This window comes from Amblyomma mixtum, chromosome 9, assembly GCF_055824585.1.
Source record: "Amblyomma mixtum isolate Tamu chromosome 9, ASM5582458v1, whole genome shotgun sequence".
NCBI classification, from domain to species: domain Eukaryota; kingdom Metazoa; phylum Arthropoda; class Arachnida; order Ixodida; family Ixodidae; genus Amblyomma; species Amblyomma mixtum.
Genome location: NC_143020.1, coordinates 64,373,764 through 64,400,959, shown reverse-complemented (window position 1 = coordinate 64,400,959; position 27,196 = coordinate 64,373,764). Strand labels below are relative to the sequence as shown.

The window sequence follows — 27,196 nt, the reverse complement described above, 5'->3', positions numbered from 1 at the left end:
GAATTCGTCTACCTTGTTAGCCGCATGATTTTAGTGTAGCATCATTTTCTGAAAAAGCAAAAGAAACGCATTAGTACATATAAATGTTTTTTTTTTTCGCAGGTATATATCTACGATTAAGACAGAAGGCACAGCTCGCAGCATTTGAATTCAGTGGTATAAGCCAGAAAGTGACAAATCGCTTCAAATGATATAGTTAAAGGAATGTTTGAGGTACAATCTAAGCATGAAGGAGTAAGCTGTAATCCAAATCACTCCATTTTATCAACGATTATGCGCTGAGTACAGGTTACTCCACGTTTACTCCCATATATGCGTATGCATGTTTAGAATGTGTGTCGAAGATGCCGGTGGCTTCCAATTAAGTTGTCTGCTAGTTTTTCAGAAGAAATAAGAAAAAGCGCCTTCACGAAGGTCTACGTAATAGCATTACGGACAAACACAGTTAAGCACTACATGTTAAATTGACGATGCTTTGTATGGACGCCACATTTGTTACTGAAACTGCATTTGAGTGTGGAAGGGGTTGAATTCCCACCGTTCTAGCGACCATAATTAACGAAGCGTTGTACGACACACCGTTTATTAGAGAACGCTCACCACTTTAAACATGTGAAGTGAGAAGTGTTATGTAAAACATTTATACCTAATGTTTTGCATTAATCTTTTATACATGACTGTTAAGGACAATGTTCGGGGACTTCACACGTCAGGATTTCCAGTTATACGAGCCGGCGAGCTGAAATGACGGCTGTCTTATCCGTCCTGTCGGCGTCACTTTGGTGAGCTGTTGCCATCCATGCTTGATACAGGTGTCTGAACTGTTCTTTAAATGTCGCACAGGAGCACAGCAAAGCATGCTCAAAGATCATAGTAATTGCCGCAGTAAGATGATAAAAAACTATAGGGGCACTTTGGCAGCCTGAAGTGCGCTAGGCGAATGCCTTTGTCGCGCTACTTTGACTGCCAATGACTGCCGATGCTTGTTACGGCTGCACCGCTTGGGAGCCATCCTCCTCCACTAGCTGCAGCACACCGACTGACGACGGAGCAGCGCTAGACGCAGCCGCGCCGACAGCTCCACCTGTCGACGAAGATGACGTCACCCCAGGCGCTGGATGTAACGCCAGACGGACGGATGGGAGAATGAGCCATTAAAGGCTTTCGCCTTGATAGCAGCTGGAAGCTGTAATCTGTAAGCTCCACGGAGAGCGTGCCGAGCAGTCATATTAAACGCAGGTGCTCTTTCCAGACTTTTCTTATCCGCCGCCGCGGTGGCTCAGTGGTTATGGTGCTCGGCTGCTGACCCGAAAGACGCGGGTTCGATCCCGGCCGTGGCGGCTGAATTTCTTTGGAGGAGAACTTATAGAGGCCCGTGTGCTGTGCGATGTCAGTGCACGTTAAAGAATCCCAGGAGGTCGAAATTTCCGGAGCCCTCCACTACGGCGTCTCTCATAGCCTTAGTCGCTTTGGGACGTTAAACCCCATAAACCTAAACCAAACCAAACCTTTTCTTATCCATATAATCGGCTCCCAAGCCTGTGGGAGTGGTCTATACAAGACCAGACCGCGACTCTTAATCAAGTGTATACGGTATAATGTGTCGCAGCTTTCAAGAAGCCTGAGCTGAAGTCTGCTCGCATCTGAGTAGCGCCTCGAATATCCTCCGTCATTTGTAGAATTAATCTATTTTTTCTCAAATCGACCTCTCCGCGACAGTAAAGTTTGCTACCTTGCGGTTCTTTGACACGGAAATGGCGTGCGCAAGCTATTTTCTTTGACCCCTTAGCGGTCTTCGACGAGCCAGGCACGTCATAATGCACGTGACTGTGATTTATATAATGTGATTTCTATATATAATATGATTTCTATATAATGTGATTTCTAATTCATGAGGAGCCCAGCTTGTCATGTGCTTTCTGGCATCCTGTGACCAATTTAAGTTGAGCACGGCTCGTCCAAAGATTTTTTTTTTTGGTTTGCTGAAAGATGGGTGCACTGGTACTAAATAAGCATTTAGGCACCATTTTTGAAATATAATGTTTTCGTTGTGGGGGTTAAAATCGTAATCGCGCTAGAAGGCGATATAAAAAGACTCCACCTTGGCTACTCTAGGTGCACCTTTTTGCCTGCCCTGCTCGGAAATGGCCGAGCCAGCGGGTATCATCCTCGAGTAGGTACGCACAGCTGTTGTTCACATAATCTTTTACGACACATTCTTGATCTCGGACTCGCATCCTGCGATCAGAGAACCGCAGACTGTTCTTAAGTATCGATTTCCGTTGTTTCAGTGGGCTTCAGACCACCATCGCTGCTAAGATCATGCTGTTCACCAGTTTCGGTTACCTTGAAACATGCCTGAGCCTCCAACATCGCAAAAATATCCCTGCATTCGTCATTACGGCACCTTCAAAACTTATGCAGCCCTTTAGACTATCGTCTTTAGGAGATGACTGCACTGAGGTTTTAACGCAAGGACCACCGAAGACTAAGAATTTTGAAGTAAATTCTGTCGTTAGCATACCGACTTTCCAGTAGGCTGTTGAGTGCGTCGATCAGATTCATCCTGGCGCCTATTGGTTTCACCGAGATTTAAATCACTACGGGTTTCACGTCAGAGCTTTAAGAACAATCTGTGCACTGTGGCCAGTTCTGGTGGATGCTTCACTGTTTTTCGATATTTCTGCGGAGGCGAAATTATAGAGGCCCGTGTACTGTGCGATGTCAATGCACGTTAAAGAACCCCGGGTGCTCGGAATTTCCGGAGCCCTCCACTACGGCGTCCCTTATAACCTGAGTCGCTGTGGGACGTTAAACCCCATCAACAAACCAAACCAACCTATTTTCATTGCAAAAATATTTTTAGCCCGGTACTTAATGTAAATCTTAGCCCAGTACCGTTTTATTCCTGAATATTTGATTAATTTCATGACGAAGTAGAAGAACAGTAAATGAACCTTTCCTTTCTTGCACATGAAGTTAAACAGAGATGCAGACGTGAACATGAAGGAGGGAAAAAAATGAAGCACTTGCATCGAATACGCACCGTCGAGTTATGGGTTAACGAGGAGGACATGCATAGGCACGATGGTATTCCTAAGTTCCATCTACTTCTGAGGAAATAATTTGTTTATTTTATTTATTTATTTACGAATACTGTCTACCCTCATTTGAGGGTCATTACAAGGAGGGAAAATAAAGAAGAAAAAATGCATATATGCACAAGAATCAACAAGCTTCTTCGAGCGTGATACAAGAGAGCATAAGAGCGCGACACAATCCACACCAGCGCACAGCCGCCTGCTATACAGTTACGCCGGCATCAAAAGGAATTCCATGCCCACACAGACCCCAAGTGCACTCACGAACGCCGTTACACATGCAGACTCAGCAACATGAGGGCTGACGCATATTGTGCAATGACGAAGGCCGCGAGGAATGTTTTCTTGCGTTACCAATAGGTTTGGTTTTGTGGGGTTTAACGTCCCAAAGCGACAAAGGCTATGAGAGACGCCGTAGTGAAGGGCTCCGGAAATTTCGACCACCTGGGGTTCTTTAACGTGCACTGACATCGCACAGTACACGGTCCTCTAGAATTTCTCCTCCAAAGAAATTCTAGCCGCCGCGGCCGGGATCGAACCCGCGTCTTTTGGGTCAGCAGCCGAGCACCATAGCCACTGAGCCACCGCGGCGGCTGCGTTACCAATAAGGCTGTGACCTTACCCCAAAATGGTGGGTTCGTTGTGCGAGCCCTGGGCGTGCGAATTCGCATCAGTACCGTTCCACGTACAGTATTTGTTAAAAGTAACCAGGCTGCATGGTTTGCTTCTCATTCGTATAGTACAGCCTTCATGGCTTCCCTAAAGATCAAAAACTTCTTCAAAGGTGATAACAGGGGTCCTCCTTACCATACAGAGATTTAGAGCTTGAGGGTTGGCATAATAGCTTTACTATACGAAAGCAAATCATGCAGCAGCCTGGTTACTTTTGACAAAGACTGTACGTCCCGCACACCTCTATCTTCCACCCTCCATCCACTTCTACCCTAATGAGGTGCCAACAACCCCCCCCCCCCCCCCGTATCCACTCTTCAGAAGGCCTCCGCTTCCCAGAGGCCCATCCCAATGAGCACTGAAACTTCACTGGACGTCCTCAGGACGCCTCAGACGTCCCCAGGACGTCCAAGGGAGTTTCAGTGCCCACCGGGATGAGATGAGCCACCATCCACGTACCCTACCGCAGAGGCTGTGTGTTTACTTATTTATGCCAAGGGGGTCGACTTACGTAAGTCACTCGTTTAATGTGGCCGCCTTCCTCAAGTATGGCGTCTATGCTGTCTCGGTACTTGCTCCCTTTCAAAACTTGTGGCTTCGAATTGAAACTCGTGTGCACAAGCCAATGTTCTGGATGATTTCGTATGTACACTGTGAACACCTCGTTTTTCTTCAGCGAGACGTTTGTGAAAGTAGCGACTGGGCTGGCGTTATCTTGGAAGATCTTAACTTTAACGCTGAAAGGAGAATAAAACAACGCAGATGTATCAGTGTTCCGCGACAAGACCCAGGCAGCACAAGTAATTGGCCCAATATTGGCCCAATAAGTAATTGGCCCAATTGGCTCTGGTCCTGGTCCTATATAGGACCGGCCTTTGCCAATACATTTCCAATATTGGGCCGAACAACTGTGCTGCTGGGGGAACATTGTTCTTTATGTTACAGCAAAGCAATACATACATACATACATACATACATACATACATACATACATACATACATACATACATACAAACACATACATGCATGCATGCATACATGCATGCATACATGCATGCATACATGCATGCATACATACATACATACATACATACATACACACACACATACATACATACATACATACATACATACATACATACATACATACATACATACATACATACATACATACATACATACATACATACATACATACATACATACATACATACACACATACATACATACACACATACATACATACATACATACATACATACATACATACATACATACATACATACATACATACATACATACATACATACATACATACACACATACATACACACACACATACATACATACATACATACATACACACACACATACATACATACATACATACATACACACACACACACACATACATACATACATACATACATACATACATACATACATACATACATACATACATACATACATACATACATACATACATACATACATACATACATACACACATACATACACACACATACATACATACATACATACATACATACATACATACATACATACATACATACATACATACACACACACACATAGATAGATAGATAGATAGATAGATAGATAGATAGATAGATAGATAGATAGATAGATAGATAGATAGAACTTTTATTCACGTCAATTGCCAGACAACATAAATCAGGCCTACCAAAGCCTCAAAGGGCTTGAGTGGCAGCGCCTGGCAGACAGCTAACATTGGCAAAACAAAGGAAAATAGAGACGTTGCAATGAACTTTGCAAAAAAAGAAAATGGTCACCAAACAGAATGAAACAAATATATAACTATTACAACATCAAGAAAGATTACAGTGATTTGAAATTAATACAGTAAATAGCTGAAATAACTACGGGGCAGGAAGCAACACGGAGACATACCGCAAAGTTTTTTTCAGGGTGTATTTAGTTTTCATGCGGAGTACAGTAGGAGGCAAGCTATTGAAACAGGCAGGTACATAGTAATGACGTGTGCGCTTACCGTACCGGGTTGAGGAGCGAGGAATGCAGTAGCGGTATTTTGGTCTTAAATCCCGAGCAGGGACATATGGAACGGTGAACTGACTGTACCAGAAGTGTTTTAGCACAATAGTTTCTGTTAATAAAGAGTTAAAACTTGGAAGCTTTAGTCTTCTAAAAATATCAATGTCATTACCAATGGACAGGTCGTAAGCAATATTCTTACGCAATATACATACATACATACATACATACATACATACATACATACATACATACATACATACATACATACATACATACATACATACATACATACATACATACATACATACATACATACATACATACATACATACATACATACATACGCACACATACATGCATACATACATACACATATTCTTTATTTCTCTAAAAAAGAAACAGGCCCCTGGGCAAAAAGCTACTTCAGAGTAGCTTGACTAGGCCCGGGGCCTAGTCAAGCTACTCTGCCACTGTCTTCCAATTCTGCATGTCTAAAAGCCCGATTACAATACAGCGTTTCTAGGCCTTCAGCGCTTTCTAGCGTCTAGGCTTCTGGCGTCGCCGGAGGCGGCATTCCGCCACTTGGAGCCAGGCGACCTGGGGAGACGCAGATAACTGGTGAGGCAAGATCTGGGCGTCGGAGCCGAAAATACGCCCATGGTCAATAACAGTGAAATAAAGGAACTCGGTACCTCATTTAGTACCGAGAGAATGTCATCAAGAGCGTTCTTTGCAACGCAGGTCACAACTTTCCGCGATCTTGTGACATTTCTCCACGTAAAATGCTCAGCTGGTGCCAGGACTGTCAAGAAGTGCCTCCCATATATACAAGCTCCGTCTCTCTGATGCCACAACCCCCCGCCCTCTTAACATGAGAAATTATGTGAATTTATTTCATGGACGCCGTGCGCAGCAAGAAAAATTCCGAGCCGTCTTAAATTACGGATCAATTGAGAAAAGCTGTGGTGCCCCGCAACAAAATTACGCACGCGTGTCAACAAAAATTTTGTAATCATAGGCAAGATTCTATAAAGCGACACCTTTTGACCTCTTGGGGGAAGTGAGCGCGATATTTGAATATTGAATATTGCCACGTATCATTGTAGTGTTTGTTCGTTCACGCTCAATGCAGCAGGAAAGGGTCGTTATCACTTTTGTTCGTGGCGCGGGAAGCGACCAGACTAATCTCGATTGTTCGCAGCCATGAAAGGCTGCATCTAGGTTTTTCCAGATTACCGTAGATGATCTTGACCTGTTATCTGGAAAAACCTAGATGCAGCCTTTCATGGCTGCGAACAATCGAGATTAGTCTGGTCGCTTCCCGCGCCACGAACAAAAGTGATAACGACCCTTTCCTGCTGCATTGAGCGTGAACGAACAAACACTACAATGATACGTGGCAATATTGTTGGCGTTTTATAAGCTTATGTGGCAGTGCGTATAACGTTAAAGAACGAACGACAACAGAGAGAGAGCGAAAAGAGGGCTGGCTTTTTAGAATATAGCATGCATTATACAACGCAGACATAACTCCGGCTTCTTGTTCTCGTGAAGAGTGTAGATAGGGAGCATCTGTCCCGTTTTAAACCTGACTCGAACAACTGGTTATGGTACTGGTCAATGTGTATGGTAGAGCCCGAGGAAAAGGCGAAGTAAATCGCAAAGGCTGTTCGTGCTGCTGTCCGAAGTATGTAGCTGTAATCACAGTAGTGCCTTTATTCTCAGGTGCGCTAACCTATTTGTCTCAAAACATTCAAGATGTACTCACGTTTTGGATGAACCCGTAAACACACATATTGCTGTGTATGTGGAGCCGATTTCAGCTTTCATACCAGGATATTTGACGTGGTTGCCCTGCACAAAACAACAGACGAGAGCGCACTTCGGCTTCCCTGTGCTGGTGTGATAAGAAGAAATTATAGGATTCCTGGTTATACGTTTCTCTTCTTTGCAAAAAAATTGCTGAAGTTCAACGTGGCTTGAACCCAGTTATACGAGCGAAAGCTCTGTTGAGCATGATCTATACTGTCTCTAATCAAATGTTAAAATCTAGGTCAGGTGTCAAGGGTCAAGGTCAAATGTCAAGGCTAATAACAACAACCTAGTTACACGAGCGAAAGCTCTGTTAAGCATGGTCTCCACTGTCTGAAATCAAATGTGAAGTTCGAGGCCAGGTGTCAAGGTCGAGGGTCAGGGTCAGGTACCGTTCTATTGCTCCTCTCAGAAAAGGTAAAAAAACATGAAAGAAAGAGAGAGGGTGCCCGGACCAGCAACGCTTTGCCAGGTCAGGTACTCAATGGTGGCAGCCATTATCACGTGTTCATACTACCATAGCTTGGGCCATACTTCCAGGCAGTTAAGTTCGGTTTGACCTTGTGAGGCATTGAAGGTCATTGTCAATGTGGTGCCCACTGACTCACACCAAATGTCAAGGTCAAGGGCCAAGGTCAGAAGTCGAGGTCAAAAGTCAAGATCAGGGGTCAAGGTCAGGTACCCAATGGTCATAGTCATGATTACGTGGTCACACTACTATTATAGCTTGGGCCATACCATCACGAAGTTAAGTTCGGTTTGACCTTGTGAGGCATCGAAGGTGAGGCACACCGAAATCGGAAGCTGTACCCAGAGGAAAAGAACTAAATATTTCCCCGCTCCTAAATTTGTGCTAGAAACTGGCGATTAGACGTCCAAGAACACTGGCCGAGCGTGCCCGTCTATGCATCTTGGATCTACCCAGCAAAAACTTCGCGTAACGTAAGATCGGGGGGGGGGGGGGGGGGGGGGGGGCTTCTAATTTCTTTTAGGGATTGTTTCGCAAGTGAGAATTTCAAGTGTGTTTTCAAGAAATTCATCACGACGATACAGACGAATTCTTCAGAGAGGTGCATAGTGATTTGCATAGTTAGGCACGTCGTGGCTATACGGGTGAACATTAGAGTATAAACAAAATACGCGACCACTGGAGTTTAGCACAACATAATTAGAGTGACGCAGCATTTGAGCAGTGTAGTAAAGTTTCGTAAAGTGGACTGTAGTTAAGCAAACCACCGAGATGAGCCCATGGTTTGTTAGGGCAAAACATTGCTGGAAAGAGAAGGAATAAAATAAGTTTGAGGAGGAGGGGTCGAACATTTAGGTGAATCGTTGAAGTTAGAAAGTGTTCTCGCATACGGGGCCGTTTTCTAGCGCAGGTGAAACCTCTTTGGAAATGCGTGGAGCACATATTTCTATACTAATGGACGTGCCCTTGTGACAGATTGTAATGATATAATGAAACAGTGAAGGCGGAGACCAATTTTAACGGAACAATGGAAAGACTTCATGCTTCAAATGCTGCGCATTCTCTTAAGCCAGCACATGCTGTAGAGACCGAGGCGGGCAATGCACTTTCGCTGTGCTTGATGGCTCCTCTTATGTGTATACGCGCCCTAACTTTACGTTATGTCATGTCCAACGTTCTTCGATAAAACGTTTTATATATAAAGTTTTATATATATAAAAGTTTTAATATTAAAAAATTGTAAGGTCCTGTTACTGGAACATTGAAGGTAATCGTCCACATTCTTCCGATGTGTAGCAAAACCTTTCTTTTAAAGTTTTTCCATCGCTCGCATCGAGCACTTAAGACTGCCATAAAAAGCCAATGGCGAACGCTTTGGACGATTTTAAAAACCTTAAAGCAAAAAAAAATGCAAGCCTGCCAACGGAAGATAGGCGGATATGTTGTTATTGCGAAATCTTTCGATATATGAAAAATTGCGTTCATAAACTCTTTCCCGTTCGAAGATTCTTTTGTTCAGAATTGTTGGGTATGAGACTTCAAGCTATAAGCGTAGGTGTAGTGGAATTTCTGTTCCTATTGCTAGCACAAAAATTCACCCGCCCATCTAAATACGTTATGTGTTGGCGATGAGATAGTATTCGAAGCTGTTGATGCCTTTACATGGAGTTTTGTGTGGTTATTTCAAGGCTGTGTTTAACGACCACTACATGTCTGTCTGCACACGACCAGACATATATTCGGGGCATCCAGCTGGTGGTCAGATGTTTCCCAGAAGGTGCCCATAGTTTGCGACACCGGCGCAACCAAGATACATGGAAACTTATACTTGTCCCTTCCGGTCCGGTGACGTCGCATCCGGTGTTGGAACTTATGCAACTGACGACGCATTTTTCCCTAATTAGGCTTGTAATGTTGCCGCATTAAAACCAAAAAAGTATTTCTTGTACTGTCGAACTAACAATTACGCACTTAAATGAGAAAAGTGAGAAGTTGCTGTCTCGTACACCAACTTCCTTGCTCAGGGAGGAAGAAGGTTGGAAGAGCGCAATCTTTATTAAAGGGACAGTGAGGAGAGCTCTATTAATATTTTTTATAGCAAAATCTGATAGTTCGGCATTTCATGGCTTTGTTGCCACTTGGAATTCTCTTATGACGACACAGGACTAAGTAACGTGAAACATGACCTGCACATGACGTAACGCAGACTCCGTGATTTCTGGCTGCCAGCAGAGCGGCATAGCAGCAGCCGAAACGAAAGCTACCACTGGCCGCACGTTGAAGGCATTTATCGGCTATTGCGGCCGTCGCTACCGTCGCTTCGTTTACGTTTGCACCGGCGTTTTGCCAGTGTTACCATGGATCCCGTTCTCGAAGTCGTCAACGAAGTTCTCGCAAATAGACACCTTTAGCATACCGTGTACCTTGTTACCGTTAGCTGAATACACGGAGCCCGTCTACCGCCGGTGAGCAAGCGCTGATTGGTCCCGATGCTGCAGGCGCGGGCGTAGCTGCCGGGTACGTGTCGCCATCTGGCGACGTCAAGGAGATTTACGCGTGCATTGGCTGCGCCTCAGTGATTCCTGGCTTCTTGTGTCCCAGCGTTGCTAGAACGATTGGTTCTAGCAACACTGTTTTGTCCTATGACGTCCATCACGCTTGTACTTGCGAGTTTGGCCTGTGGCGGCGATACCAGTATTTTGGTTCTTGCTCTTTTCTATGTTACAAGAGCTTTGTTGTAAGTATGAGTGGCATTTTTGTAATCAGGAGCTGGTATTCTGTCGATACAAGCCAACTTTAATTTCTCCTCAGTGTCCCTTTAAGGCCAACAGATGGAACTCTGCAAATGTAGTGGTAACTGCAAGAGGCAGGCAGACAGTTTCAGAGTAGAGTAGATTAGATAGTGGATATGATACAGTATCCTTTCTAAGGGCTGTACATGGAATGGGTAAAATAAGCATCCGCGATGCCCACATGAAGCTTCACCTTGGTTTCAAGAACGCAGCAAACGGAACAATTTCGTTAGCAACGTTAGCTGAAACGTTCGTCTGAATGCGAAGCTCGGCGTACGGAACGCCGCCCTATTGCCAAGAAGCAGTAGAGCACTTTCCTTATAAAAATGGTCTATGGACAGTCTATAGACTTCTTATAGACTTTATTGCCTTCCTATAAATTTTTATTTTTGTTTATTAACAGTCTATGTACTGTCTGTAGGCAAAAGTCTATGAAAAGTGTATCGCCATAAATCTATAGATTATCTATAGACTTCCTATAGCATTTGTATTTCCTATAGACAGTTCTCTAGAATTTGGCTATAAAGACTTTATAGACAGAAGTCTATGGACTCTCTATAGACTGTCTCAAAATGTTTTTGTAAGGGTTAGCCATCGCGTGCTTATTGTACTCTCAAATTCAAGTTAATTGAGGAGCCTCCTAATGGTCTCGCGTTTCAACTAAATATAGCGCAGAACAGCGCAGAGAATAGCGCTGCAACCTTTTATGCAGCCTGTGCAAGGCAGCTCCCTAACGAAATGCGCTCCTAGTAGTGTTTATGTAAACGCATAAGGAAGTCACATGCCTAAGATGTTTAGCGCCTAAAATAATTGCAATTCTCCGAGCATGCGGCAAAACATTTACGCCTGTAAAATGGTCACTGGCCGTTTTACCATTCAAGGATTACCAATCACCGCTAAAGAATAGATAGGGACCTATATTAGGTCACCTCAAGCCTTGCCCTTTTTCCTCCTCACTATTCGCCGACATTTCGCGCATGTGGAGCCAAGCTCTGTGGTAAAGAAAAGAGTTTAATCGCACTGCTTATATACAGGGTGTTTCCCCTGAGACTTTACACAATTTTTAAAAATAGGCTTTCTGAGTTAGCAGAGCGCTTTTTTCCGGCACACCATTGTTAGTGATGTAGTACATCAGAAAAAAGCTAAGGCGTACTGACTAGCAGGATGGTTAATCAATACTGAATAGTTAACTTTTAACTCTTACTATTAGACTCCTTAATTATTGAGAGTCGTGAGGCCCACCGTAATTAATACCCATATAGGTTTTTAGAATTTCGAAAACGTGGTTACCCACGGCGCTGTAGCCCGAGAAATATTGGCTATTTCAATGAGTTGTGTGCACTGGAGAGGCTGCTCTGCCTGCAAGCTTCTCGAAAGTGCGTGCATTTTAGCGTGATGTTGCCAAAATTTGTTGGGCCACAGCGCCAAAGGCAAATGAGATTTAGAAATTCTAAACACTGGTATGGATATTACTTATTGTGGGCTACACGCCTCTCAGTAAATAAGGAGTCTATCAGTAATAGTTAAAAGTTAACTATACAGTATTAGTTATCCAGTCCACTAGTCAGCACGTCTTGCTGCATTATGATGTATTACAACGCTGACAATGTTATGGCGAAAAAAGCGCTCGTCTAATTCAAAAGCCTATATTTAAAAAACGCATAAAGAATTAGGTGAAACACCCTGTATACCTAAACGCATTATTCGTAAAGTTCTTTACTTACCAAGCCGTCACTCGGAAAATGCTGGTGAAGTTCGTCGCTTACATGAATGGACAACACGACATGTTTCCCAGCAGTAATATTCATATAGTAATTGTATCCCTCTATAAAAACGGAACACAGTGCGGGAACGGTGTCGTAAGACTGTACAGGTAACAAGGAAAAGACTAAACAACAAAGAACACCTAGGTTCCAAGGAACGTTCAATGTAAAACCGGCAGTTCGGTTTCAAGCGGCCAGGTGTGTGAAATTTATTCGAGTCTGATTCACGTCAGCTAAGAGTCGTGCAAAAAGTTAAGCACTGTCTCGCATTGAAACCTTGTTCACTACCTAAGAAACGGGACGGATCCCTATTTACACTGCGAGCCGTAACAAACCCAACAACAATGCAGGTGTGAGTTTTGTCTTTTGTCTTCTGCTATCAAGTGTGCACTTACCATCAAAAGTAAATAGAGGGCGACATTGTCGAAAAAATTAATTTCTTTAAATCTAAAGTATAATGGTACCTGTTTGTGGGGACTCAGTGCAATTAACACAATCACAATTACGGTGTGCATATATATTCAAGGATGCATGAATTGGGGCGGAGGGGGGGGGTGCAATGATTAAAATGTTTCGTTAATATTGCCTTCTGTTTACTTCTGACGGCACCTGTACATGAAGGCAGGGCTGCTAACTATTGTGAAACACTAATGCTCTGCGCTATGCGCGTCAGCAAATGGCAGCGTCATTCTCTTCAGCCGTCTGTGTTTTTAAAGCGAGAGCTTTAATGCTGCCGTTCAGCTGAAGAGGCGGCGTGTCAAGAAACCCACATCTTGCGTGGGCGTCCGGAATAAAAATAGCACAATAGAACATCTCGTCGTCTCTTTAACAGTCTGAGCCTACAGCGTTTACATGGTTCCACCAATGCCCTTGAAAAATCCTTCCTGCCATCCGCCATTGAACAGTGGAATGAGCTGCCTGAGGCAGTTGTAACTGAGTACGATCCAAATAAATTCAAAACCCTGCTTTTATCTTATCTTTTTCCTTGGCGCACTTACAGTAATGCCCGGCACTTTTCAGTACCACCTCTGCACATGTTACATCTTTGAACCTTTGTCTGCTAATCAGTGTTCCCGTTTTCCTCCTCTATATATAGCGTGATGGCCACAGTGTACCTGTGATTGTTTCTTTTTTTTCATTTTGCAATGCTCTATTAACAATTGTTTCGCCTTCTTCACTGTCATATTTCAAATGTTCCTATTGTTTGTGATTTCGTTTTTTTGCTCCCCCCTTATGTAATGCCCCTCCTAGGGGTCCTTAAGGGAAAATAAATGATGATGACTTGCAATGTGAACTTCGCGCCCATGTAAAAGCACAGAGCTGCGAGTTATAGGCAATTATGGCATAGTTGCGCTTTCAAACATGCATCACCATCTTCGTCATCAGCGTGACTACGCGCACTGCAGGGCAAAGGCCTCTCCCATATCTTACCAATTAACCCGATCCTCCGCCAGCGGAGGACGCCTTGTCCCCGCGACCTTTTTAATCTCATCCACCCACCTTAATTTCTGCCGCCCTCTGCTACGCTTGCCTTCTCTTGGAATCCACTTTGTTACCCTTAAGGACCAGCGGTTATCTTGCCTTCGCATTACATGCCCTGCCCAAGCCCATTTCTTCCACCTGGTTTCGACTAGGATGTCGTTAACCCGTGTTTGTTCTCTCCCCCGCTCTTCCCGCTTCCGATCTCTTAACGCTGCACCTATTCTCTTCCCTTCCATAGCTATAGCGGCGTTAAACGCAGCCAGGTTCTGTTTCCAATGGCGGCCTGTCCGGAGCCACAGATTCTTAGCACCCTCCGCTGCGTCACAGGTCTGACTACCACCTGGGTCACTTGTCTCGCAGCCGCTGGAGCCTGAGGGCAGGGGTTAATTGCTGTATTTATTTAAAATGTAGTCGCCAAGTACGACACCAAGGTGGCCAAATCTTCTTCTTATGATAGAGTGCGTTATCGGCTCTGGTCGGGATCAAACCCCAAAATTCGCCTGCTTATTCTATTAAATCGAAATTCAGAATTTCTTTATTCGGTGAAAAATTCAGGGGGCACTTTGTTGACCTAAAGTGCGGTGAGGCGGAAACCTTAAGCGCGGTGTTGCTGCTTGTGTCACTGATGTGTTGTTAAGATGTTAATCTTCGCCTCTAAGAGTGGCGTCTTGCAACGCTGCCAGGGAGTCCACGGAACGCCATAGCCCGTTCGGCTCTACGCCTTGCTCGTCTGTAAACTGGTTTTTGAGGAAAGGAAATGCATCTCTCACGCATATCTCGGTGGACACCTAAACCTCGCTGTAACGGGAAGGGAGGAAGATGGGAGTGAACGAAGACACCATATTCACTAGACACGCCTTCGTTCATTCCAAACCGTCGAGCTGCCATGGCGGATTTCGAATGACTTTCTGTCCACTGTGAAACGAAAGAAACTGTACCGTGCTTTGTGCAATGTAGTTTTCTCCCATACATGATTTTAGTTTCGATACCTGGGCGCCGCCATGTTTGTTTTACTCGAGCGCCGCCTACCGCCGACGCCATCTTGGGCTGATAACTTGCAGCCCGTGGGCTGCAACCGAAGCAGCGTGCGATCTCTGAAAGTGTCATTCGCCCGTTTTATTCCTGCCAAGCCTAGAAATTTTGAGTGGGCGCTCGCCTCGTGTCCTTCCTCGTGTGGGCTATGCCATTAGCTCCTGCAATAACCAACTGGGAGCAAGCGACCATTCCTCGACGCAGCGAACGATCAGCATCGGTGAGTGCCATACTCGCAGTTCACGCGTGTAGTTTTTGTCGCCGGTTGCCTGTAGGGCAAATGCGGCACGGTGTTGCATGTTAGAAAAACGAAAGCAAAATGTGTTGAAACACAAGATCGCGGAGAGCAATGAATATCTAGTTTTTCGTGGAGCTCAGTTTTTCATGAACGCTTTCGCTGCCTGCTTGGACATGGCGAGTGTGACAGTTTAGATGCTGAGCTTGCGACAGAGTACCCCGTTTACAAACTGAACATTTTGGAAACAGCGAGTACATGACCGAAACGAATCCACTTCTTATGATTAGAATGTTTGTTTGCGGAGATACGCGCGATGAAATTGAAATTCGGCCCCTCCTGCCGCTTGCGTAGGGCTGTTCGTACTACGAGCGATACAAGCCAGTTGACTAAAAGCAATTCGCATTCTCGCCTTCTCCGCTCCCGCCAGTACTCACTGGTGCACAAATACCAAAAAATGTGCAATTACACGATCTAATAGGTTGGTACGCTAATGGAACGCTATTACCACTTACTGACAGGCAGAATCGCCGCAGCTGTGTTGGGAATTCCAACCTCAATCGGGTCGGGGCACTGCTCAATTCGCTGCATTTCTTGTATCTCTGGCACGGTTATGCATAGTGTGGATTTTTTTTTTACAGTGCATTAGATGCGATTTCAGTCGAGTAATTTATTACAATGCATGGCAGAGTTTACCGTCCTGTGCATGCCGTGTATTTTTTCATCTTACGTTGCCATGGCTGCATTTTTCCTCACTTTGCAGTTGGGTAAAAGTTCATGTCGCCGCTTCTATTTATGCCATGCTGTGCAAATTAAATTAGTATTTTTGCACTAACGACATGTTTATTTTTTTCAGGTGGCGATCCCCACACCCTCCCGATATTGACGATCATGTGGGGCGGCGAAACGAAGTTGTGGCCAAATTTGTGAAGTCCTCACATAGTGTACTGCTGAATTAAAAGAGTTCTGCCAAGGCCGTCCAAATACTTGATCTCTTAAAATTATACACCGAGTACAGTTTGGTAACCCAGGCGCTGCGCTTCGTTCCGCGCCCAATATTAGGCACAGGCAGTGGGTTTGTTTCTGTCTGCATTTCGTTCACAAAGTGCGCTAACGTTTAAGCTTTTTGTTGGCGCAAGTGTTTTTTGTTCGCCAACTACGTCCACTGCCAATGCAACTCGGGACCGGCGGGGAAGCGGTGAAGAAATGGACACCGCAGACGTGCTGACACCTTCGCATAACATGGTGCGCGTATATACTGGCGGCGTTTGTTTTTTTTTCTACTTTCGTCGACTATTTCCGCAACCGACAATAAAACAATGATGCCCAGATGACGTTGGTGTTCCGTACAACATTGCTGCTTTTGTTGTACAGACGCAAACACGCGCTTGACCGGTAGCTAAGCAGCCGCGGACGTTGCTCCGCGCGCCGGATTATCAGCCCAGGGGAGGACGGCAACAGTGGGGTGTCGCGCAGCGCACGTGTTTGAGAGTAATTCTCCCTCTCCTGACCGCTCCTCGTAAAATGGTGTATATGGCGCTCCAGAATGGCAGGCTACCATTGTGACCGAGACGCAAGACCTGCAAGGATTTACTTTCGCGAAAATATGGACATGTTTCCGGCCATTCAGAGGGCCGCTGCGGACCCTCCGGAGTGGCTCTCAAAACTAGAGCCGCTCTGTACATTGCCTGAATTTTAATTAGACGAAGCCAGATTCATGCTGGCTGACCACGAGTCGTATGTACATAGCGTTTATTGTGTTTTATTGATTGTTTGTTTTGTCCAATTTTCTTTGCAAAATCCAGGCAATAAAGAAAAAAAAAGCTAGCATGGCGGATTGGTTAGGGTGCTCATCTCGCACTCCGGAGACTGGGGTTCGATTCCCGAACTGGACCGATTTCCTACTCGGTTTTATTTATTTATCTGGCCTGACTAGAAGAGTTAATTAGGCTAATTTGGTAATTAAGCAATTAACTAAACTCAGTCCCACTTACCTGGAGCATCACTATACGATCCCTTTAATTGGTTGCATGGTTACTAGCCAAGGTACAATTGGCCCCGTTTGAAATTCCCGCACTTGGACGTCACGACCATTTCGATTAATTGAAAAGCGTGACATTTCTGTCGACAACTCCTGCTTACAACGATGAGGCATTAAAGGCTTCCGCCTTAAAATTTGGCGGCACCGGCATTCGAACCGCGGTGCTCAGGCGCGCGACCCGAAGGCTCTACTGCGCCATATCTGCAGCTGGGCAGGAGTATTCCCTCACAGCGCCTACTGGTTCGCATCCTATTCTAAACTCGTGACAAATCTTTTAGCGCTTGCAAACGAGGATGGACATAAAGAAGAAAACACGTGCGCTACATTCGTTCTTCATGTTCGTCCTCGTTTGTAAGCGCTAAAAAAAGAGAGAGAAAGGAATTTTAATGAGAGGAAAAGGTAGAGCTAAAAGTTTTTTCATGACATACCAACTCGCCCGAACAACCACTTTAATATTGTAAACTGTTTTAGGTTCCAAGACTGCTGAACATTACTTCAATTATATTATGCGAAGCATATTAACGTAGGTTTCGGGCCTTCGCGCGACGCCCGGCGGTGGCCACCATTGACCTTGAAGTGAGATCACATGATGTGACGTCACGTGATGACGTCACACCGGCTGCAGATGGGGCCTCATATCGCGCCGTCGGACGTCGCCCGGCGGAGGCCTCCACGCTTCGGTTCGCGCCGTCGCGCGCGACGCGGCGGCGGCGCCACCATCGCTGCATCACGTGATATGTGACGTCACGCCAGGGATGAGGCATGGTTATGGTGGCAGCATTGGATGAGGCGGCGCGCGCCCGCCGTCGCGTCAGTCTCTGTGCCCGCAACCGCGCCAGCGTCTTTGCGCCGGGTGTGATGCGGTCAAGATGCCTCCAAACACTAAGGACGCTAATAATAAGAATGCAAAACGAAGGCTGCTTCGCATCCACTGGGCTTAACCTTGATAAGCCTCCAACTTTTTTTCCTTTAACCTATCTTTCTGCTTTATGTGTTTACATAATTAGGCACTGCTGTTCGTCCCCTGCGTGACTAATTACGGCAATGTTATCAGCAAATCTGAGATTACGAAGCTGTTCTCCGTTACCTTTCATTCCATGTTCTTCTCTTCTCGACCGTCTTAAACTTTATACAGGTGCGCTGAATGCAACTTGGCAGTTTCTGTGTTTTTGCCTCTCACCCTTCGTGACTGCAATTATATTCCTTTCGTGCCGAAGACAACGGCCAGTATGTAGTTACTGTAGATATTTTCTACAAGTCTTGTGCCCGCCCCTTTCATACACTTGGTTGCGAATTGAATGCCGATGGTTTTTATAGAATCGTGTACTTCCTCGTAATCTTTGAAGCATATATTAAATAGTTCTTATATTCTCCAATTTCTCTCTAGTTGTTTTGATGGTATAAATATCTAAATATAAAAAACTGCAGCAGACGCTACCTACAAAGCAATAAAATATATATGTAAACCATGTGTATCAGCACTATGTTCTGCCTACAGCACTTCCATATATATCTTGAACGACCCACTCATTCAGAATGTGACCCAGCACGCTCCCTTAACGGATTCCGATATTCAGAAGGTGAGCCCAGGGTTTTGACACCGGATCCCGACGACAGCGGCTGTACATTGAGTGTTCAAGATTGCAAGGACGCCCGTGTGCCCTGCGTATCAGTGCACTCGAAACGCAAGTGGTCGACATTTACTTTAATGCATCCACTATGGCCTCTCCCGTAGCGCATGTGCAGGTGTGGTACGTTAAAATTCACATCCCGTACTATACCATACCATACCATACCAGTTGAGGCAATATTCATTTTTACCTACCCCTAGCTACATACTAGAACCAGGTGTGGTTGCTGTATGCAGCCAGACTTGCAGCCAAACTGCAACCAAGTCAGGTTAGAAACTGAATACTGCAATTTGCAGACCTGTACGATATTATGGACCGATGTAAAACATTGCAATGCTCCGCCCAGATTTAAAGCTATTTCTTACCTGGCCACCGAGACATACCATGTTTTACCCAGAGTTCTCCTGCGCACAACTATGCGCCTCGCGCGAAACATTTCTAGGCGTTAAATGCAAATTATAGAAAGGCGGACCAAATGGTCGACTGAATGAAAACACAAAATATTGCCGCGAGCGCAGGGTACAGCTTCAGGGAAGGATTCCCTTGTATATGCACGCTACTGCCAGTCGTGAGGTGGAATAAACTTACTTAGTTGTTTCGACATATCGGCCTCGCCTCCCACCGCGTCGTTGAACACACCCTGAAATGAGAGTGTAGGATATGCTCTCGTGACAAGGTGCACTTTTAAAGAGAATTCATCTTCCATCAAATGCGCATCTGAACGAGAGACAAGACTGTTAAGCGCTGACCGCCTCCTTTGCCGCCTACATGCAAGAAAGAACCTCCAGCCCAGAAGCTATCATCAAAGTCATCGCCTGACTACGCCCAGTGCTGGGCAAAGGCCTCTCCCATGTCTCTCCAATTAGCCCTGTCCTTTGACATCTGCGGCCACCGTATCCCCGCAAACTTCTTGATCTCATCCGCCCACTTACCTCTCTGTCACCCCCTGCTACGCTTGCCTTCTCGGAATCCACTCCGTTACCCTTAAGACCAGCGGGTGTCTTGCCTTCGCATTACATGCTCTGCCGAAGCCCATTTCTTCCGCCTAATTTCGACAAAGACGTCATTAACCTGCGTTTGTTCCTTCCCCCACTCCGCCCTCTTCCGATCTCTTGACGTTACACCTATCATTTTTGTTTCCATAGTACGCTGCGTTGTCCTTAACTTAAGCTGAACCCTTTTCGTTAGCCTCCACGCTTCTGCTACATAAGTGTGCACCGGTAAGGTACAGCTATTGTACACTTTTCTCTCGAGGAATATTGGGGAAGCTATAAAGCACCCAAGATGTAGCTTCCTGCTCCCTTTCACCAGACTATTTCTGCAATTTATTGTTTGGCTGAAATTAAAGAGGTAGCACGCTTACATTGGTTTCGCATTACCAATTTTAAATTGGGGCATTAGTAGCAAGCCTAGTGCCTTGCATACTTCGAGTATCCCAAGTGCGATTTCTCGAACTCTCCTCCACAGACCTTATGTAGCGGATCATGAACCAGCATAAGCCATGCGCGATGTTTTTACCTATTTTTGTGAAAAAATTATGGATAATATTTCAATCGTTCCTAGAAGGCCATAGAACTTATCTCTGCTGCTATTTTACTAAGTATAACAGAAATTACTGCGAGGGTGTGTTTTGTGTTCTGAATGAAATGTCCGGCATTTCACTGCATTTGCATAAGCAGCCATTGCGAAGGCAACCCCAATTCTCGCCGAATATTTTCCTGAAATTGACTAGATAAAGGCCACTCACAATTTTGCATCCAGCGAGCACTAGGTGCCTTGTGTGAGGCACTAAGAAGTGTGCGGTCCAGTGTTATAAAATCAATTTCACAGAGATAAATGGTACACGTTACTTGGAAATGCATACGAGACCTGCGTCCCGAGAGGCATCTGCTTACACTTAAATATCTGTCAGCTCGATATCGGCATCCCATGGAATAGTAAGTCCCCGCGGGTACAGCTATCAATTCTAGTTTGCTGCCATCCCAATTGTTGTTATTATGGTAGATGAAGCTCTTGCCGTTGATTACTTGACCACCAGCGTACCATTTGTTTGTGTAGTAAATGTCCACTCGTGTATGTGACCTGTAAGAGCGATAAAAAGATATAATTAGGAAGACCGGTGAGACACCTAAGGCTATTGGAGTGGAGCACGCAAACAAAACACTTTTAACACACTGATATTTCCAAGCTAACGCAATGAAAAAGACGGCAATGAAAAAGAGGCCCATATAACAAGAGCCGCAGTAACGACGGCCTGATTGCTCATCACCTAGGGATGGACTGGCTTGAAGGATTTTCGGATGGAAATGGGACACACTATTTGTATAGACCACAGCACCGAGAAAACAATGGGCATCGACATCTTGAGAGCTCTCTAGCGCCAACCGTTGTACATGGAATAAATGGCTGGGGTTCAACGTGGCTTAAACCTAGCTATACGAGCGAAAGCTTTCCTAAGAATGGTCTCCACTGGCTCAAATCAAATGTCAAGGACAAGGTCAGGTACCCGATGGTCATAGTAATACTATCACGGGGTCACACTACCATAGCTTGGGCCATATCACCACGCAGTTAAGTCCGGTTTGACCTTGAGACGCACTGAATGTCATTGTCGATATGGTGCCCACTGGCTCAAATTAAATGTCAAGGTCAGGTACCGATGGTCATAGCCATATGATCACCTGGTCATACTACCATAGCTTGGGCCATACCACCACGCAGTTAAGTTCGGCTTGACCTTGTGAGGTGCTGAAGGTCATTGCGATGGGGTGCCCATTCAAATCAAATGTCAAGGTCAAGGTAAGGTACCCGATGGTCATAGTCATATGATCACGGGGTCACACTAACATAGCTTGGGCCATGCCACCAAGCAGTAAAGTTCGGTTTGACCTTGTAAGGCATTGTCGATGTTGTGCCCACTGAGTTTCTGCGTCAACTGCGTCAACAAGGCGTCAACTGAAGCTCGAAAGTCATTTCTGTAAGATAATCGGAGACGAGACAGAAGAAGCGAGGACAAACACTGCGGACACTTACGCTGACACTGAGGACACTTACGTCGCATCCGTCGCGTAGAAGAAGACACGGAAGGTATATCCGGTGTATGTTGGGTAAATCAGCAAGTCCTGGCTCCTATCAGGAAACTTAGTATGGCCAAACTAGAAAAAGAGGTATGAAAACAGAGAGGGCACTGAGGTATGAGGAAACCGGGCACTGATCTGTCGTGAGGCTCTCCGCACATCCAAGACTCATGAGTTCCCTAACCAATGTAAGCAAATATTCGTGTATGACTTGGAGCCTTCCACGGCCAAGTGCAACTGAGTTTGCTCGAATTCTGGGACAGATGTAAAGTTTAAGTTCTAAATGTCGAGTAGTGTACAGGCATCAATTCCTTAAAGTCACATTTACTCTGGTGCATATAAAGCTCCTTTACGATGCGCATTTGATGCACCTATAGTGTTTTCTTTGCTGTGTGTAGCTCAAGAAAGTGATTAAAATTATGGCTTCTTTTTTCTTCTTAATACAATGCTTACGCACAGCGTGATTAAGCGAAACAAAGTTAAAACTAACCAAGAAAAAATGAACATTTAAAGCCCTTCTTGCGCAAAGCATTCCAGGGTGCACACGATGTTTCGTTGTGGGCCCGACGTGCGTCAGTGATGTAGACGCAACCGCTCCGGATACTTACATTGGCTCCTTGTCGAAAACAGAAGGGAAAGCCCCATTTGGGCTTGCCATAATGTGTAATCTGGGAGCAGGGATGTGGGAATCTCGACGGCTGGTTATGACATACATAAGAAGGAAGCACACAGGCACGAAAACAAAGGACCTAAGGGGGGGGGGGGGGGGTTGCGGCGGACGTAGTACGTCTTGTATTACCTCAAGAGTCGCTGACGAACAATTTCAATCAAGGTTGGGTTGCAAGCATCATAAATACCCCCGAGAGAAGATGAATGGACAGCCGCCGGCGTAGCTCAGTTGGTAAAGCACCGGACGCGATATTTGGTGGTCGAGGGTTCGGATCCCATCGGCGATATGTGGTTGGTTTCTCTCTCTATTTTCTTATCAATGATCTTCCATCGATAAATCAACTACCCTGTTAATGTCGTATTGATCGACACCATGAAAAATGTCTGTGGTTCAGCTCGGCTGAGCCGGGTTATACGGAGCGAAAGGCGACCGAATCAGTGTCCGATGTCGACGCGGAGACGTTGGCAGCATCCGCCGCCCTTTTGCGCTTGAGGTATACTCTGCCACACTGCCGCCTCTGCTGTGGTTGCGGCGCACGCGACCTGTCCTTTTCAATCCTCCGACGTGTTACCAGGCATGCGACGACACAGCTGGCGAAGCGAGCGGAAGCGGGCGAAGCGAGCGGAAGCGAGCGCAACGACGACGCAAATGGTGTGACGTCATACAAAGCGACGGCGGCGGCTCCGCGGCGAGGCGCGCTGTGTGACGTCATGCCAGATGGCGCGGCGAGTGCGACAAGCTGCGGCGGTTGCTAGGCAACGGCTCAAGGTCGGTCTCTGTGCCTCCTCGGAGCACCGCCACAGCGAAATTGCAAATTCGTGGCCAATGTAGCTTTCGCTACAAAAAGATAGAAAAATTCCCTTATGCTCCTTAGTCTCCGTGAATGTTGGCTTCCTTGGTAAGTGCCCGCGCAGTGTGTCATATTAGCTTACGAGTTTGTATAGAACTTAGGCCAGAGGTGTAAGGCTATAGCAATCCAAATCTCCTGAAAACGAGAGAAATCCTCGCCCCTATGAAAGATATTTACGAAAGTGGGCACTGGCGGCAAACCTGAAAGTAGCCCCTGCCAACTGGCAGCGTTTAGTGCGCAGGTTAGAGGGCACGGTGGCTCCCGGCAGCAAAAGGAAGGACGAAACACTAAGCTACGCTCCTAACTGCCAGTCGGCAGTTTCGTCAGGTCAGGTCTGAGAAAAATCACCTATGTCAAAAGTTAAGGAATTCATCACAAAGCAAGGACGCCACATGCGAGACGGCAGTCCGAGACGGCAGACGCGGAGCGCCGTGCTCCGATTAGCCCGTGCAAAAATATCGCATGGTCGGCTATATTTTCATTTCATTTCATTTATTTGTGTTCATTTAGAAGGAAATGGAAGAGGCCAAGGTAAAAACTGCTCGTTGGCAGCTTGAATGGTCCTTGGCCCCCTTTACATATTGGCAGATGGGTACCAAAGAACACTTTCACAAAAGAACAAAAACATGGTTACGTGTATCGCGATGATTTAACTGATTGCTTTTACAAGAGAGAAGAGCTCCGATGGTGTTAAGGTTTAGATGTCGATTCCGGCTTCTAAATACGAATTCAGCAGTCGTTGCAGGGTGCTTGCTGTCATTTGATTACCGTAATTTGTTCTGGAAACAGGAATGAACCATATTTCAGCGTGCCGTGTGTCATATGTGGGGATGTTAATTTTTAGGTTTGCTATATTTGCTATACGTTGCTAGCATCTTTTAGGTCTCAAAATTAATTGGCCCATATAGGTATAATCTTTCCTATGGCCGTCTAAGGCTGTAGTTTCAAGCGCATATGTTTTTCTGTAAACAGAGAAAAACAATTACATTGTTCCGAAGCCTTAGCTCTAGAGGCATAAATTTTTCAATGGCTAGAAATAAGCATCGGTCTGGGTTTGTATAGACGATCATAGAAGGCCACAGACGGACATTACTTACCATAATGTTTTTTTCTCCCCCTTTTCACGGCCACAGGCCACTTTTTTGAGGGACGCACATAATGTTTCAGTCAGAGCGGCCGCTGTTTTCCGCACTGAATGAGCGCCCAGGTCACATGTGTTGCTTCTTTCCGCCGCCAGAGCTCGCTTCCTTTCTGTCACCTCTTCACAATCGCGGTATCATCGAACGCGGCTAAATTCACGAATTCGGAGTTTGGAGCACTACTGTCGCGGCTCACGAACGCATGGTCATGTGGGATATTGTTTTTATGTTTAGCGCGCTTTCTTTTCAACACGCAAAAGAGTTTGCAGCTCACATTGAAACATATATTGATGAGTTCGACGTTTCTTCGGACGCTATAAAATATGGCCCCAAAAAGATTGGCCGGAAACGCAATGGCTAAATTTTCTTTAATTTATTTACTTATTCAGTTTAACAAAATGCAAAATTGCTTTCATTTATAAATGTAGTGGTGAAAAATTTGATTTAAGTTTTCTCCGCCTATTATGCAACGCGTTATTTTCAAAACGTGGCGAAAGTTAGCTGGAACACCTGGTGTATGCGCCCTAAAGAGGTACACGTTCTATAACAAAGGCAAAGGTGGGATATATGCAGTACCTGGGCACCACCCCCCTTCCCCCCCCCCCCCCCTGCCCCCTTATCCCACTTCACAACCTTCTTCATCCGACTCCATTCTGACCTTGCGGTATTGTTTCGTTTTTAATGCGAGAGCATTATATGGCTCTGTCGCGTCAGCAGAAAGTGTCCGCAATTCTGTCCGCATGATTATGTCATTCTCAAAAGATAAATGTGTGAAAGTGTGGTTGTGTGAGATAGTGTGTGACAAAATGCTGCTGTGGGGAAAATCTCGTCGATGAGGCGTGATGGGTTATTTCTGGGCGAAAAGCGAAAAAAATACACTTCGACGTCAAAATAGCCATGGACGTCGATATAGTGTGTGGGCGTCAACGTAGCCATAGACGTCAATATAGTGTGTGGGCCTCAAAATCACGACCGGCTTTATTACTCGAATAATAAAGCCGGTCGTGGTCAAAATACCCATGGACGTCGATATAGTGTGTGGGCGTCAACATAGCCATGAACGTCGATATCGTGTGTGGGCGTCAAAAAACATAGAGTTGCTTATATTGCCTAGAGGGAAAGCCGGCGGCGCTGCGCTTCAGCCACCATGGACGGTCAAAGCATCATGGGGCGGTGAGCTACTTTTTGTGAGACAGTCGTAGTTTTTCGGGAACACGGAGTGGCACTACTGAGGCGTTTCATTCCGAAAACGCTGTTCGTGTGTGCGCAGACGACTCGCGCGAACGCAGTGTGTAAAAACCATAGCAGTGAAATCATAGCGACACACAACGCCAATAAAAGGTTTCCCTTTTCTAAAATGCTATTAAAAAAACCTTTTGAAGTATTTCAGCAACTAAATTTTTTTAAAACATATTTCCTTTTAAAAACGCGCCTGTTGAGTACGAAATAATAGTTTTTATACTGTTAGGAGAGCGAGTCGTCTCTTATTTTGGGCAAACTTTGCACTTAAAGGCTTTTCTGCTCGTTTGTTGCAATTTGCAGACAGGATATTGAATGTTAGGACATTCGTATTTATCGAACAGCTTTATTTTTGCATTATTTTTTGGCCAAAAGTTGTAGTTCTGCAGTCGGTAGCTCACCGCCCCATGATGCTTTGAGCGCCCATGGTGGCTGAAGTGGTCACGAGGGGCCTCTATGCAAACTCCCATAGACGGCTTGCCAGCTTTCCCTCTAGGTAATAGTAAGAAACTCTATATCAAAAAAGCCATGGACGTCGATATAGTGCGTGGAAGTCAACATAGCCATGGACGTCGATATAGTGTGTGGACATCAACATAGCCATGGACGTCGATATAGTGTGTGGGCGTCAAAATAGCCACGGACGTCTATATAGTGTGTGGACGTCAACATAGCCATGGACGTCGATATAGTGTGTGGGCGTCAAAAAAGCCACGGACGTCGATATAGTGTGTGGACGTCAAAATAGCCACGGTCGTCGATATAGTGTGTGGACGTCAACATAGCCATGGACGTCGATATAGTGTGTGGGCGTCAAAAAAGCCATGGACGTCGTAGTAGTGTATGGACGTCAACATAGCCATGGACGTCGATATAGTGTGTGGGCGTCAAAATAGCCATGGACGTCGATATAGTACATGGACGTCAGAACAGCCACGGACGTCGATGTAGTACGCGGGCGTTTTGCTTTCGCATTGCTCCAACGCGAGTCGCCGCAGTGATCTCGAAGTTTTTTCTGCTACTCACCGGGTATTCTACGTGAATTCCTGGGTTTTTACGGACCTCGACCAACTTTGCGAGCACGTGACTCGGCATGGGCTTGCTGGGTGAGTACACAGACATTGCTTCTCAGAGATGTTCGAACAAATGCGTTC

At 45.5% G+C, this 27,196-nt stretch overlaps 1 protein-coding gene across 1 annotated transcript; it reads right to left on the bottom strand.

Annotated features, from left to right (window-relative positions):
• On the bottom strand, window positions 1–27,196 carry LOC149329385 (uncharacterized). Its single transcript, XM_089560235.1, has 8 exons — window positions 27,069–27,196; window positions 22,122–22,222; window positions 20,963–21,149; window positions 19,656–19,707; window positions 12,608–12,708; window positions 7,579–7,664; window positions 4,285–4,510; window positions 1–48 (listed from the first exon to the last, which is right to left on the bottom strand). Exons 1-8 carry the CDS (start codon window positions 27,162–27,164, stop codon window positions 31–33), a joined length of 867 nt encoding a protein of 288 aa, XP_089416361.1. The 5' UTR covers window positions 27,165–27,196; the 3' UTR covers window positions 1–30.